The sequence below is a fragment of the Ochotona princeps genome, chromosome 14, assembly GCF_030435755.1.
Source record: "Ochotona princeps isolate mOchPri1 chromosome 14, mOchPri1.hap1, whole genome shotgun sequence".
Classification (NCBI taxonomy): domain Eukaryota; kingdom Metazoa; phylum Chordata; class Mammalia; order Lagomorpha; family Ochotonidae; genus Ochotona; species Ochotona princeps.
This window is the reverse complement of record NC_080845.1, coordinates 2,623,427-2,638,929: the sequence shown is the minus strand read 5'-3', so window position 1 is coordinate 2,638,929 and position 15,503 is coordinate 2,623,427. Positions and strand designations below refer to the sequence as shown.

General features: G+C 59.3%; 1 protein-coding gene across 14 annotated transcripts in view; it reads right to left on the bottom strand.

Annotated features, from left to right (window-relative positions):
- RAPGEF1 (Rap guanine nucleotide exchange factor 1) overlaps nt 1–15,503 on the bottom strand; it is a 111,138-nt gene that overhangs the window by 12,579 nt on the left and 83,056 nt on the right. For 4 of the 14 annotated variants that reach the window (XM_058673001.1, XM_058673006.1, XM_058673000.1 and 1 more), the window contains 4 exons: nt 13,497–13,702; nt 11,491–11,646; nt 2,076–2,333; nt 1,415–1,507 (listed from right to left, as the gene is read on the bottom strand). In XM_058673001.1, the coding sequence (XP_058528984.1) occupies nt 1,415–1,507; nt 2,076–2,333; nt 11,491–11,646; nt 13,497–13,702 (713 nt within the window). The remainder of the gene's footprint in view (nt 1–1,414; nt 1,508–2,075; nt 2,334–11,490; nt 11,647–13,496; nt 13,703–15,503) is intronic. The other 10 variants (XM_058673012.1, XM_058673013.1, XM_058673010.1 and 7 more) reach the window with 6 other exon arrangements.

Here is a 15,503-nt window from a genome sequence, read left to right as displayed (position 1 = left end):
GTACTTCAGCTGGGCCAGTCCGTCTTCCCCGCTTTCCCACCTGCAGGTGCCTACAGAGTGAGGCAAGAGGGGGGCAGTTAGTGATGGACAGGGGCATTTATGGAAACAGTCCTCCTGCCTCTCGACTGAAAGATGCCACTCATCGACACACCTGTCAGCCTCCTGCGCCACCCCAGGAAGAGCGGGGGTTATGCAGCAGCCGTTCTGTGGGCTGAGGGCCTGGCAGAGTTCTCCTCATGCCCGATCCAAGACCACAGGCCAGGCTGGTCAACTGCCCTTAACACCTTGTGGGCTGTCAAGTGGCAAAACCTTTCTTAATGTTCAAGTTCACACCAGCGTGACTGAGCACTGGGCCATGACACTGGCCTCCCCCGCAAGACCCGAGGGGGACTCTGCTGCTGCCTACAGGCTCATTTCCTCCCAGCTCTGGGTCCACTGTGCTCACAAGGCAGCCTTTCACATTGCTTCCCGGCCTGCCTTCGGGGCCACGATGGAGCACCGAGGTGGGGATAACAGTTGGACCATCATCACGGAGAGTGCCCCCCGGCAAAGAAAGCGCTGTAAGTGGTCACCGGTAGCAGGGCAGTGCCAGGGCCAGGCAGGGGGATGGGCTTCACCATGCACAGGCTCAGTGAGGTGCCGTCCGGGGCACAAGCCACCCAAGGGGATGGGCGCAGTGGAGATGCCAGCTTGGCACACATGGGAGGGAAGACTCCTTCGTTCCGTGGCTCACTCCTACCTCGTGTGGGCTGGTGCGGGCAGCCCAAACTGCACATTGCCCATGCAGGACAATTCTGGTGGCAGCAGCCATGTTCCTTAAGGGCTGAGCCTGGCCTAGGCGGGGGCCCCTGGGGAGATCCTCGTCCTCAGGGGCTGTCCCACTCAGGCTCATGGAGTTGTTTCTGAAACTTAGTCTTCTTGTGTCTTGTTGGAGCAAGGCCTGGAAGCTGCCTGCTTTACCTAGGGCCTCTGGGGAGGTGGGGGACGGCCACACGAGGGGGGCGTGCACCAGCCAGCATGGCTCACCTGCAGATGCCCCTGCCTCCTTGAAGTGACCAGGTGGGCAGAGGGAGCATGCTAAGGAGAGGTGGGAAGGGGCTGAAAGGGTTGCGTGGGAAGAAGCATTCTTCACCCAAGGAAGAGAGCTTGCTCTTGAAGATGGGATAGGAAGAAATCGCTTGGAGAGTCCCTGGTGAGTGGCCAAGACCCACACCAGGCTACTGCTGGAGGTTCCTGAAAAACCCACTGGGCCGGATTCTAAGCACATGGCAGCGGCGGGAGCAAGGGCTGAGCAGGCTCCTACTGGTGGCCAGGCACAGGGCTCAGCAGGACAGAAGCAGGTGCAGGGACGCAGCCTGGGGACAGCAGGGGCCCAGGCCCGGCCACATGCACGAGGCCACCCGAGGCTACTTACTCCTCGAGAAGGAGCCAGTTCCTCGCTGTTCTGGCCAGAGGAACAGAGATTGACATATTCACCCTCACCAGCTTCCTCACTGGCATGTTCACTCTGAGGGAGACAGGATGAGAGGAAAGACACATGGGCCGGGCCCTGCTGCCAGTCCTTGGCACTGGACCTGACCACGACGCTCCTTTTACAAGGTAGAGACGGGAGCGCTGTGCTGGCCTCTTTGGGAAGTGACTCCCCAGGGCCAAAGGACAAAGTTGCTTTGGCCACATCCTGCCTGGGAGGATAAGGGACCCAGGTTTCCTGCTATATCTTCCGCAGGGTATCAAGGGCATTCGCTGGGCAAGCTGTCCTGGAAAGGTAGCCCCAGCAGGGCTGAGGAGCATGCGAGGGAGGGCTCCCCAGCTGCCTGAAGTCCACAGGCCTGGAACAGGCCACTGCCTGGAGGCTGTCCCTCTTACGCCACCTTCCAGCAGCCACTATCCTGGCTGGCCAGAACTCTGAATGCATGGCTTAGGTTCTAACCTGGGCCTTATCCCAGTGTCAAGCCGACCATGCTGTTCTGGGGACACGCCAGTCCCGGCCCTGACCACTGCTCACAGGCAGATCGTGTCCCCTGAGCAGAGTGGTACCGTGTTCCAGAACCAGGTAGCCCAGGTCGAGTTCTCACCGAGTCAGTGAAAGAGGTTTCAGAAGGAAGGCAGCCAGTGTCCCCACGGAAGCTGCTCTCCTGGGAAGACGAGAGAGGCCCGTTCACGGTGCAGGCAGGTGCACTAGCCACGGCGGGCACCGCTAAGTCCGAGCTCTGAGACTGGTGGACAGGTGGGAAATGCGGAGAGGAAGAAGAGGTAGGCGGAGGGAAAGGCGGAGTGGGAGCTTGGTGGTGAGGCGCGAAGTCCTGGGAGTAGGACCTAAACACGGACTTATACTGCAGAGTCAAAGCGGCAGACAGACACATACAAGAATATGGGAAGAAAACAGACAAGAGAAAAAGTGGTTAGGTCAGCAGTGGTGGGGCAGCGACAGGCTGTTCACAGTGAGTCCAGCATAGGACAGCCCATCGGGCCACCCTCACCCCTCAGGCTGCTTGACCCCAGGAGTCTCCCCACACTGGCCCTGCTTCCTGGAGGGGGCAGGTTGGAGGCTGGAGAGTGGTGAAGCACAGAGCAGGAACCAGGGAATGGCTCCCAGGGGGTCCCAGGGGGTCCCAGGAGGCCGGCGGGTGCATGCAGGACCCTGCCGCCCGCCCACCTGCTCTGCTGTGGCAGCAGGGACAACCACACAACGGAACCTCAGGGCCACACCCAGCACCATTTACTCCTTCTGAAAATTCTGCATGGATCTCTGGCTTTATCCCTTCAGAACCAAACACGGCAGTCCTGATGTTGTATCCACCTCACAACCTCTTGGAAGACAACGGCACAAGCCTTAGTATGCTAGGCAGGACCGTGCCATCCGAAACATTCCCACGAGCCAACGTTCCTTTCAAGCCAGTGTTTGATAGCACCTCCAGCAGCACTCTGCCGGGCTCTCCCGAGAGCAGTCTCACACCACGCATGGGAGTGATGACCAAGGCCCACTGAACAACTCCCAGGGCTGAGCTCTGGCCACTGGGCCCTCCAAGGCTGGCCTAGGTGAGCTGCGGGGGCGGGGTGTCACCAGCCGTTCAGGGCTCCCATCAAGGACATCCGAACAGCCTCCTCGTGTTCCTTGCAGTGGACAAGAGTTTTAGAAAAAGGAAAACGAGGCTCGGCATGGTAGCCTAGAGGCTAAAGTTCTCACCTTGCATGCGCCAGGATCCCATATGGGTGCAGGTTCTAATCCTCGCCAGCCCACTACCCATCCAGCTCCCTGCCTGTGGCCTGGGAAGGTAGTCAAGGATGGCCCAAAGCCTTGGGACCCTGTACCCACGTAGGAGACCTGGAAGAGGCTCCTGACTCCTGGCTTTGGATTGGCTCAGCTTAGTCTGTGGCAGCCACTTGGGACATGTATCAGCCCTGCACGCCTGTCCTGGGCGCCCACGTCTCACATGCTTGACTCCCCACTGACTCACCCGAGGCCGGCCTGCGACCATGGCTGTTAATCACTGTTCTGGCCACCAGCATAGATGCTGAGCACCGCACAGGCCAAGCTCCGTCCAGGGCCCTCTTTCCGGCCGAGGCCCAGTGCCCCAGGCTTATAGCTTTCCTTCAGGTCCTCCCAGCAACGGTCAAGGACAATCCTGGGACCTGCCCTTCCCCTCAGAGGACATGCTCCCTGTGGTGAGGCCACCTCTGTCCCTGCATCTCAGAACTGTTCCATGCTCCTTCCCAAAGCTCAGCCGAGTGCCGATGGGGGGACAGGGAGTCCTCGCTCACTGCCTGGGTCTAGGCCATGGAGGGAAGGAGAAGGATAAAGACAACATGGCTGGGGTCCCCACTCTGGTATTTAGGCCAGGCAGTCATGCCAGGGCAGGGGCCAAGTCACCCTGAAGACCGCCCCTCCCCGTGCTTCAAGGGCAGTGCAGGTGCCAAGCGCTGCGCAGGGACTCAGCATGAAGCCACACCCAGCAAGGCCTGGTCCCTCACCGACACTGTGACAGTGAGGCGAGCTACACAGCGCCTCCGGGGCCCAACCTGGGGTTGATTTCGGGATTTGGCTTTACTTCTGCTGGGCGGCTGTTCTGCCTGCTGCCGTGCCTCGGCATTTGATTTACAGCCAGGGTGAGACTGGGCTGACGGTTGTAGAACAAGAAGGGTTTCCTGTCTGAGGCCCACCCATTTCTGCACAAGCTCTGGAGGTGCCAGACCCCAGAGCAGAGCTAGTGAGCAGCTAGAAGCAGGCATGTCTGGCCCTCTGACGGAAGCCAGGTGAACCGATTCATCCAAGTCCTACCTAGTGAGGATCTGAAGAGGACAGAGGCTCGGGGAGCAGGCGGTCTAACCTATTCCAGCCCTCCTTCCCGGAAGTGCTCCAGCATCCTTGGAATGGTGAAGCAACCCGGCCAAACAACAGGCCGCGGCGTTCCAGCACAGAGCAGGAACGTGCCGGAACCTACGATCAGCTCTTTGGAAACACGGGACAGACCTCAGGAGGGGCTGGTGCCCCCGTATGGCCTGTTACAGGACAAAGCCACTCGACACTGGTCAGGTACCTGTTCTCCTCCATAGCCTGACGTGCCACCCGAAGCTGCCCCACTGAGTTCCTCTGACGAGTGACCAGTGTGTTGGTAGCTGTGGGCTGGTGCCACAAGCCGCGGGAGCTCGACAAGAACTCCAAGTGCTGGGCAACTTTCAGCTCTGCCCATGACAGTGCAATGTGACCATGCTCCAGGACAGACTCCCTGGGTGGTGAAGGGTTTGGGAAGAAGGCCGGCTGGTCAGAGGACACGCCTGCATCATCCTGGCCCAGGCCAGACTTTCAGCCAGATGGCACGCCCCGCTGGTCTGCAGGGTTCACATTTCCTCTCTTGGTTGTGAGCAGGCTCACCCAAGGCAGCCACTCTTCCAGGTTAGCACGGGCTTCCTGCCTCATGGGGCACCACGGGAACCTAGCTCAGTGCCAGCAGTGCGTGACAGGGCTGTCCCCATGTCTGACACACTCGGTCCTGAACAGGGGACTGTGGTATGGCAAGGCAAGGCCCACGTCACCTTTTTTTGGAAAGTCAGGCTCTTGGGCCCTGCCCAGGTGTCTAGGAGAAGTCTCTGGGAGGCCAAACTCTTTGACTCGACGGACAGGTGCTATGACCACACCTGGGACAAGAACAAGGGTTCTCCTCTCTGCTCTGATGGCACCTCTCTTTCCCTGGTCGTCGGCCAGCACCTCTCCTCCTGGGCCCCAGTCAGCTCTCTGGTTTATAGAAGCCACTGATGTGGGGGTCTACGCTGTGCCCTCAGGCATCTCTCCTCCTTGGTGTCCTGTGTTCCACGGTCACAGAATCCTGCAAGCATTTGCGTTTCCAAGCCTTGGAGGGAATTCTGAGTCCAATGCCACAGCACCCACACCTGGGCCTTACCACGGGCTGTTTCTCTGCCACCGGAGAGGACGGGCTTCCTCGTGCGCCATCTCGTGGCATTCATCTTAACCAAGTGGGGCTCCCCTTCCTGGAATAACCTACTCTCCAGGGTTCATCTTAAGAACCAATAGGAGGGCGCAGTGCGAGAGCGTATAGGTTAAGGTCCTCGCCTTGAATGCGCCAGCATCCCATATGGGCGCCGGTTTTAATCCCAGCAGCTCCACTTCCCATCCAATTCCCTGCTGTGGACTGGAAAAGAAGTCGAGGACGGCCCAAAGCCTTGGGACCCTATACCCATGTGGGAGACCCGGAAAGAAGCTCCTGGCTCCCAGCTTCGGATCAGTGCAGCACCGGCCGTTGTGGCCATTTGGGGAGTGAATCATCGGACTGAAGATCTTCCTCTCTGTCTCTCCTCCCCTCTGTACATCTGCCTTTCCAATAAAATAAATAACTCTAAAAAAAAAAAAAATCAATAAGAAATTCAAAGAACAAAGAATGCAAAGCAAACGAAAGACCTGAGGTGACCGAGTATCCAAAATTAAGTTCCTTCTGATGGGGTATACATTTTGGCAAATGGCTTCATGGCTCATTAGAATCTTAGGATGCAACATGTATTCAGTTAGCATTGATTTTAACAGCATCAACTCTGGAGAGCAGGATTGTACACAGAGGAACAGATGGTTCCCAGCCCGCTCCAGCAATCTGACAGGGCTGTTTTTAGCTAGTGCGCATCTGAACTGTATGGCAGGAGCCCTAATTCATATTTATTCTCACTGCTCTGGTCAGAGCCTGCAACTGCAGTGTGACATGTCAGAACATGAAGGCTACGTGCCCACCGCTCTACGTCCAGCTCATCGAGCTGAGCCACTCAACATGTATTTGCCGATAAACGACACATGGAAGGCAACCCAACACTCCAGTGTCAAGAGGCTTCAGCCCAGGGGCGGGCAGCCTGGCTTCTCTGGCCTGGCCTCCAGACGGGGATGCAAGATGCTGCTGCAGACTGTAGGGGTCCTGGTAGGCAGTGTGCGCAAGCAGTCACTGTGTGGAATGGTGGCGGGGGTGGGGAGCGTCCTTTGGTACCGGAACAGCCTGATGCGGGAGCCAGAGCGCACCTGTGGCACAGTGCTTCATGAAGTCCCCGTGACTGGAGCTTGTCTGAGCAGTGGGAATGCCAAGCTGGGGGTCAGAACACAGATGGCAGTCTAGAGGCACGGGCAGGAATGGATGTGTGGGAGCAGTGGCTGCTTTGGAAGAAAGCTCCAACACTGGAAGTCCCAGCAGGGTCCTGGGGTCACAGCCACCTCCACCTGCTTGGCTCTCTGGCTCAGACGGAAACACTCCTGCAGAGCGGGCTGTGTAACTACACCACACTTGATGCAGAAACCAGGGAAGGGAGCTTCTCCCCTACCCTAAGACCTGACAGAGCACAGGGGGGCATTAGTCTAGATTCCACACCTGGGAGGCAGCCTGGGGTTTTGGGGGGGTGGGGGTGGGAGTGGGAAAACCAAGATAAATGCACCAAAACAGCAAAACTGGGCATCACGGGCCCACAGACAGCATCCTGGGTGAGCAGAGACAAGGAAACCTGGGCACTGCCCACAGCCAGGACCCAACGGCACCAGGATGCTGCCAGAAAGTCGGGAGTCAGGGAAAAGAGACGCCTGCAGTAGTGGGACGAGACCTCAAAGTCTGCCTTGCTTCTTGGGGAAGCCCACATCAGGTCACAAAGCACCTGTCACTTGGTGGTGCTCAGATGCACACAGACCACCAGGACACCAAAGCCCTACCCCCACCCCATCTGGGGAAATGCAAAAAATTACAGACACGGCAGCAGGGCAGGCAAGAAGGGCTGTGTGTATGCTGGGGATAAGTACAGGAAGGCTGGGGCAGGAGAGAGAAGCGAGGGCCTGTCCTAGTGGCAAGGAGCCTGTGCAAGTGGCTCTGACCGTGGCTGGTGGGGGGACGTGGCTGGCAAGGGCCGTCCTGGTCATGGGGAATGCTAACGTGGGGCTGCAGGGGAGAGGGAGAGGGAGAGGGTGGTAATCCGACCACCAAGGCTGGAAGGCCAGTTAGGAGGGGACAAGGTCAGATGCTGGGATGCAGAGTAAGGTGGCAGTGGTGAGGCAAGAGACCCAGGGCAAGGATGCGACTTGCGTAGTGTCAGCAGGCCAATGTGACAGGGCTAGGGGTGAAGAGATAACACTCTATTTCTTGCTTAGGCAGTGAGCAGATGGAAGAACCACTTCCACGAGAGCACGGCTGGAGACGAGAGGGGGTTGGCAGGACAGGATGGAAGGACGTGGTATGCCTGCCTGTATCGGGTGGCAGAGAGCTGCCTTCCTGCTGGGGCCCGTGGAGCACAGTTAGGACCCTGCATGCCAGGCTATCCCCGTGCTTGTGCCCCTGGAAAGGGGGCATTCCTGATGCCAGCAGGACACCTGGGAGGCCAGGCTTCAGGGGACAGGCCCCTAGAGCCACCAGGGTTTCCACAGACCTTCAGTGTGACTGAGCTCCAAGCAGTGCGGACGGGGTGACAGCTGGAAGAGATGGGGACAGCAGTCAGGGATGCAGTGTCCTTCCCCTCCTGCCTGGCAAGATGCCCCTGCCTGTGCCAGCAGCCTTTCCTCCTCTCCCTCCCCTCCTGCCTGGCCTTCAGCTTAGCTGCTGGGCCACGGTCTCTGTGATGGCTGACGGCTGAGTTCTAGGAAAGGCCCGTAGCTGGGAGGTTGCTGGTGGTGGTGGGGTGGGGTGGGGTGACAAGAATGCCCCGTGGGCAGGGCTGGTGTGGGAAGCCTGCCATGCTTCGCGGGGGCGGCCCTGGCTGCTTCGTGGCAAGGGAGGCAGGCATCGGGCAAGGCCTGGAGTCCGCGTGGATAGCATGCCTGGAGGGAGGAGTGCCTGCCTGGTCGGAACACCAGCTGCTGCACAGTCTCCGTGAGCTAGACAGCCCATGATGGGGCGGCCGCAGTTTGCAGTGACGTAGCAGGGTGTCACTGAAGGGCTGGGCGAGAAAGCGGCAGACGCCACTGGCTCAGACATGCAGGGCGAGTTATCACTCGCTGTCGTCAAGTGTGCAAGCATGATGTGCTAACCTGAGACTTAGACACATACCGACCCCGCCCAGGGCTGCAGGGTGACACATGCGAACCTTGTTACCATGAAGATTTAAAAATAAAATTCAGCACTGGCCGTTGCAGCCACTTGGGGAGCGAACCAGTGGACGGAAGATCCTTTCTGTCTCTCTTCCTCTTTGTGTATCTGACTTTCCAATAAAAATAAATAAATTAAAAAGACAAAACAAAACAAGTGACAGCTATTGCAGGCATGCCAACGTGCCTCTTCGTGGACCTGGCATCAGTTTTACTTTTCCAGATCTGTTCTGGAAGCCAAGAAGGCAACGAGACACTGCAGGTGATTTCCAGCATCAAGGCCGACCTCTGGGGGATGGAAACGCCTCGCGGTGGGGCAGCTGGGGAGGGGGCACCGCAGGCACCGCAGCCCCTGCAGGGCAAGGCGCTCCCTCATGGCTAGTGAGCCGTGCTCACTGACATTCTGAGCAAGGGCAAGGTGAATATGGATCAAGCTCTGACAGTCACAGCAGGAGAGTTCCAGCTGAGGGCTGGGCCACCGCGAGAGCAGGCAGGGGCCCAGAAGGCCACGGGGCAGAGTGGCAAGGTGCTGGCAGCACTGCTGTTTTGGGGAAGAAAGGTGAGGCCACAGGTACCTGTGTCGGCCCCTCCTCCTCTCCCCTCACTCATACTCCCCAGTGCCACCTCTTGTCAGGTGGGAGGCAATGCTCCTGAGACCTCAGGTCATGCTGGACAATCATCTTGGCTCCACTTCCAGTCTCCTGGGATTATGGCACAGGTGGGGGGCGGGGCGGGGCGCGGGAAGTCTGTGTATCTTTCCGCCACTGGAGTCTGCAGACAGGTCTGAAGGCCATGAGGAGAAGGGCTGCTGCCCCTGACAGGTGCTGGCTGGGGACCAAATCACAGGTAGTGCCGAGAACCCTAGGGGCTGTGCCAAGAGGGCAGACTCAGGGACCGGGTGGAGTGTGGGCTGAGGGGCTGCTGTGTTTTCCCATAGTAGAGGTCCAGAGCTGTACTCTCTCCCATAACCTCAAACTCCGGCTACTCACACTGGGCATGACCTTCCAGAGAGGATGCTCAGCTTACTGGCGTCCACTCTGTAGCAGGTGCCTCTGCCTGGAACCTCTCTGGCTTTCCTGTCCTTTATCCCCCAGAAAAGGGAGTGGCTGGGCTTCTGCTCCAGCCCCACGAGCCACGCCCGAGCTTGTTCTACTGTCCCACCTGCTGTGGGCGTTCCCACCAGGCCCCTCCCATCCCTGGCACTGCTGAATCCCACTGCCCTGGAATCCTGGGAGGAGTGGATGAGGACGTCTCCTCAGCATGCACTCCAATTTCAAACCTCCAACACAGGATTACTGCTCACAGGGTACCCTGGCCAAGAGGGTTCTGAGAGCGAGTCTTTCAGTAGAGTAATGGGCAGTGGACACCGGGACAAGAAACACGAGGCTGGAGAACTGCTATAGTCAAGTGGCCTTCCAACGTCAGGCTGGACTGACAGCACAGGCCAACAGCGTGGAGAGCTGGGCTAACCCAAGGGTCCGGGTCTGGGCTCACTGGGATTCAGCCAGGGAATACCTGAAGAGTCCACGGGTCTACCACTAACCCACTTCCCAGGGTTTCAATATGAGAGGGCCACTCCTGGCCTTGAAGGCACCTTCCCGGACAGGGCGCCTGTGGGGAGCCTGTCCCTTCGCTCCCTCACGCGCGGCAGGAAAACAACAACAGAATTCAAGGGCCCCTCACATTTTGTTTGGTTCTGGGACAAACAGTCCAGCTCTTTCCCAACCTCGAACCTCTCACTGCCGAAAAAGGACTCTGGAAACCCGCGGTGTGTCTCATGGCTCCTCTTCTTGGGGAGGTGGGGGAAGGACAGGCAAGTGCCAGGACTAGAGTGGTGCTCTGCAGTCCCTGGGGAGGAGCCTGCCAGGGCGGGAGGGACGCGGGAGTTCAGCCTTCTCGGTGCCCAGGGAAGAACGCACAGCAAGGCCCACAGGAGAGGCGCCCGGGCACTGCTCAGCCACTTCGTGACTTCATTCAATCCTTGCTACGCACAACAGAGGCGGCAGGTGACCCTGCTTTCAAGGGAGACCCAAACTTAGTTGCATTTGAGGTCCCCTTTGCTTAGATCGCAAGGGGCAGGTGTCAGTGCTGTGAGAAGGCTGTGCCTCCGTAACACAGCAGCAGCCAGTCTGCCCCTCAGGCAGCTGTGCCCCTGTGCAATGTCTCAGCAATGACTCCCACCAGCAGCTGCCGTCCACCTTCCCATTCCCTGGTCCAGCTGGCCTTGGCAAGGCGACCGAGTGGCTGCAGCGGAAGGGACACTGTGCCACTCTAGAGCCCAGGGGGTTGTACATTGCTTGCCCAGCTCCCACTGTGCCCCTGGACCCCTGTCAGCTGTCCTGCACGCACGCCCGGGCTAGCCTGGCGGAGGTGACCATCCGCATGCACTGTAGTCAGATCAGACCAACTGTCTGAGGGTCCCGGAGGTGCCCGGGAGCCCAGTCCACATTAGTCACCCTGAGGCAGAGCAGCACGACCACCCTACCAACCTGTGTCCCCAACAAGACCATCTCAAGTCACTGAGCGTGGAGGTGACCTGTAACATAGCAGAAGCTAACTGGCAGAGTCCTCCAAAAGCAGGTCTTGTGCCCCGGTGAAGCCGGGTCTCCTTAGCCTTGTGTCCAGCATGTGGACTGCCCTCAGCAGACCAGGAACACTTGGCGAGCTCATCGAAGACCCAAGGTGGGCTCAGAACAAAAAGGCTAGGTCATCAAGCCATCTCTACACCTTAGGCCAGAGTCGGAGGGTCCCAAGATGGCCACTTGCATTCCCCACTCCAGCCCTGCCAAACAACATTTCTTAGGCCCAGGGGGCCAACTGTCGGCATCCTTTCCCGTCACGTGTAGGTCACTGCACGAGGACAGGGCCGTGACAGGCAGCGCACGTGTCCGGGAAGCACAGCCTGCAAACCGATGAGTGGCCCACTTGTTTGAACTCACCGAGGGCACGGGCAAGCTGCCGTGCCGGCTGAGAAAGGAGTTAGAGACCGACACACTGAGGCCCTGGGTGGCACTGCTGTCCTCGGGGGTGAAGGCCACTTTAGTTTGCTGGATACAGTAGGAGACAGAGGAGAAGGAAGAAGCAGCACAGGAGGCCTGCTGGGCAGAGGGGCGAGAGGGAGAAGGCAGGGAGGAGGGAGAGAGGCAGAGCGGTCAGGCACATGTCAGCAGACAGAAGAGGCTGTGCCTAGTCCTTCCAGGGACTCGGCGGGGGTGGGGGTGGCCTACTGGCTCAGTTCAAAGATCCAAAGCACATCCCAAGGGCTTTCTGAACAACAGGGGACCCTCTCCTTTGCTTCCTTCTGGCAGATTCTAAAGGTGACTCTGCACGCAAAGCATGGCACATGGGGGACAGGTGGCCTGGGCTCCCCTGGCTCGGAGCTCCCCGTCCACGGGGAGCAGACCCAAGTGCTCACTCTGGCTCCGCTGGAGTCTGGACACTGACCTCCTACTTGGCCTTAAAGATCTCTGCCCCTCAGGTTCCCTCCTGAGAAGCAGACCCTGTGGAGGGTGGGGCAGACCCACGTGAGAAGGCCTGCGAAGGGCGCTGGCAGCCATGCCTCCCGCCCTCCGTGTGGTATGTAGGACACAGACAGCCCCAGCCTCCTCTACCTCCCTGCCCTGGTGCCCTGCCTTGGCTACACTGCCCTGCAGTGGGGCTGCCGGAGCTCTGGGGAGGTCGTGCAGAGCCTCCGGGAGGCTCCCGTGGGCCCCGGGGAGGCAGGTGCTGAGAAGGGGCTGACCACAGCCCTGCCCTGTCTGCTACAGGCTGGCGCCCACATGCTTCCCAGAGGCTCAGAGGCTCCTGGACTCCACGGTAAGAAGATGGCCAAGGCCAGCCAGTGGGCGGCCAAGGACAAATCTCTCCATGAAATTTGGTTCAGCGACGGTTTAACCAAATGAAACACTTTAGGCTTAGGGTCCCCTAGGTCAGGCACTGACATTTCCAGGAAAATCCCTTTCCGAAACATTTTCAAAGCAATGGAGTCACCCCCAGAGCTGGAGGAATGGGCAGGGTATGGGGGGAGCAGGTTCTGCATGCAGCAAGCGCCCGTATCCCACAGGCTGCTTCCGCGGAGGGGACATAACTGCCCACCTGCTCGGCACAAGCTGGCTGCACCTGAGACGGCACAGGCCCAGGGCTGTCTGGGCCCCAGGTAGAGATGCGAGGTGTCACAGGGGCTTCTGTGGTAGCTGCCAGCTGCCAGGCCTGGCTCTTTGCTTGTTAGAAAGCTACCACATGGGCCAGCAGGCTAGAACAGGTGCAGCTCTGAAACATCACTGTGGTGTTCTGGTGAGCATGGTTGGAGGGGAGCCCACCAGCTTTGCCAATGGGAGGCAAAGAGGAGAAGCCGTGAAGGCGTGGGCCATGCCAGTTCCCGCAGCCTTGCAGGTTGCCTGTGGCAGGACAGCCTGAGTCCTGTGTCACCACTGAGTGCTCCACCCGCACTCAGAGCCATCCACACAGGAGGTGAGCTTCGAGGAGGGGGCTGTCCTGGCCAAAACACAAAGAGGTTCTGTTTAAAGGCACGCTGCTTCAGTGGAGCCTGTTTTCACGGGGCCATCCCTGGCCAGGGCCATGATGTCGTTCACTCTACACACTTAGGCCTATTGTGGAGGAAGCCCAAGTCCCCAGATGGTGCCCACAGACCACGCCCTGTGTCTTAATGGAGTCCCTGCTTTTGCGGAGGTCTACATCGCAGCCAGAGCAGACAGAGGGCAAGCCTGTCCCGGCTGCAGACGCTGCTCGGCCAGGAAAAGCCCCGGAGCCCCCGTCAGGTGACAGGAAGAAAGCAAAGCACCCACGTGGAGACGCAACGGCTGCCACCCACTCCCGACTCCTGCCACAGGCCACACCCCCGAAGGACCCTTCCAGTCCCTAGGCCTGGTGGGTTTGAGGCCCTGGTACAGCGGCAGGGCCAAGGCCGTAGGGTGGGGCTGCTTACCAGCTGCCGCTGCTTGGGGGGCAGGGCGGGCGGTGGGGCCAGCTCCTGCAGCGAGTCACTGCCCGTGCTGAAGGAGTCGCTGAAGCCGTACACCTCCATGAGCAGCTTGTTCTTCTGCTGGTAGATGTGCTCGTTCTGCGGCGTCTGGTAGAACACCGAGGGTTGCGGCTCCGAGTAGTCCTCCAGCAGCTGCATGTAGGCCAGCACTGTGGGACAGAGGGCACCTCGCATCCTGCCCTGCCACCCGGCCCGGGCTGCCCGCATGTGGGGCGGGGAGCGACAGTCCTTCCGGGGGTCCTGACCCCAGAGGGGACCCTCGGGCGATGTTGCAGACGCATCCGCTGTCAGATACCCAGCTTCGCCCTGGAGCGTGCAGGGCCTGACAGCGGTGGTGGCTGTGCCGAAGGAGGAGCACAGGCTATGGGAAATCACTGTACTTTCCACGCAGTCATGCGGTGAATCCTAAACTACTCCAAAAAGGAAATTCCACTGTTTAAATAAAGCACCCTGGGGCCCCTGGCCATCCTCGGAGGTTTCCTGCCCGTCCGTGGGACTTGGCAGAGCTGGCCAGTCGGACCTGCACCTCCTGCCTCCCGAGGCTCTCACTCTTCTGCCCCTTGCTAATCCAGCTTGCAGGTTCCTCGCGGGCACCCGTTCCCCATCCACCAGGAACTCACGCAGACTTCGCTCAGCACCTGGTCCATGCCTTGGCACTGACCAGGGAGTGGACAGCACAGCGCTCTGCCTTGTGGGCCACACCCTCCTCAGAGATGGTGTGGGACAGTGACGTGACTTGGGTTGGGTGCCAGAGTCATACGACAGTCAGGGCACAGCGTATGGGAGACACGAAAGCCTGAGGTGGGCTCAGGTTTGTATGGGTCATACCTCCAATGCCTCAGTGGCCAACTTGCTGGGGGAATGCTGGGGCAATGAACAAGGGGTTCTAGCCAGGTGTGCCTGGAGCTGAGTGACTGCAGAACGAACGGCTTCGGGATCACCGAGAGCACCCAGAGGAAAGCCCAGCAGGTGGGGGACTGCTGTGGAGGTGTGTGCTGGCTGAGAACAGGCGTATGCATCGGGGGTTACTGCCCTCCTCCAGGGCGGGGGCTCCAGGATTTGGCCTCATCTGGGCTGTATTATCAGTGTCTGGCACACGGCAGGTGCCTGGAGATACCAGCAGGATGACTGCACCACGTGCCCCTGTGATGTGCTCAGCTAGGAGGATCTGTGGGGTGTGTCATGGAAACCATCCACTTGCTGAGCAGGAAACAACAGGAACCAAGACCAGGCCTTCTTGGCTGCAAAGATCTGACTGTCCCAGGGAGGGGGAGGAGAAGCAAGGAGAGGCCTCCAGTCCGACAGTGCCTGCGCCCATCCCTCGTGGCGGTGGGGACCTCAGGCCTCCCTCACCTGGGCAAGGGCTGGAACGCCACCCGCTAGAGAGGAGAGGAGCCGGGTCCCACCTCATCCCGGCAGGTACCTCTCCGAGTCTGTAAGAGCTGAGGCCAAGGCCAGCTTCCTAAGGACCCGTGTACACACAGGGGCCAATGCCAGGAGGAAGACACGGCCTGTGCCCTTGACACCTGGGTAGGGACAGCTGCCAATGATGTGACATTGAGGCAGCCACTTCCCTGCACCTCATTTTTGGGCCACAAATGCAGGAAATGTGCTCTTTCCACTACAGCTTTCTAATGTCCTTCTCTACAGGAGGGTGTCCGAGTCACCTTCTTCATTTAAAGAACGAGAAGTTCTGATTAGGCCCAGCCAGCCTGAGTGGAACTTGGCTAGAGCGCGCAGGAGCAAAAGACACTTTCCCCACTAAGACTGGCTGCTGCTACTGAGCCAAGTGTCACCGGCTGTCCCCACTGCACCAAGTTCCAAAGGAATGTCTGGGCCCAGCAGCACAACCTGGCATGTCAGTCACCCCGTGACCTTCAGGTCCCACGAGCTCCTGAGGGTGAAGCCCTGGGCGGTGAGAGGGGCTCAGCACCAGGCTTTCAGCAGCTC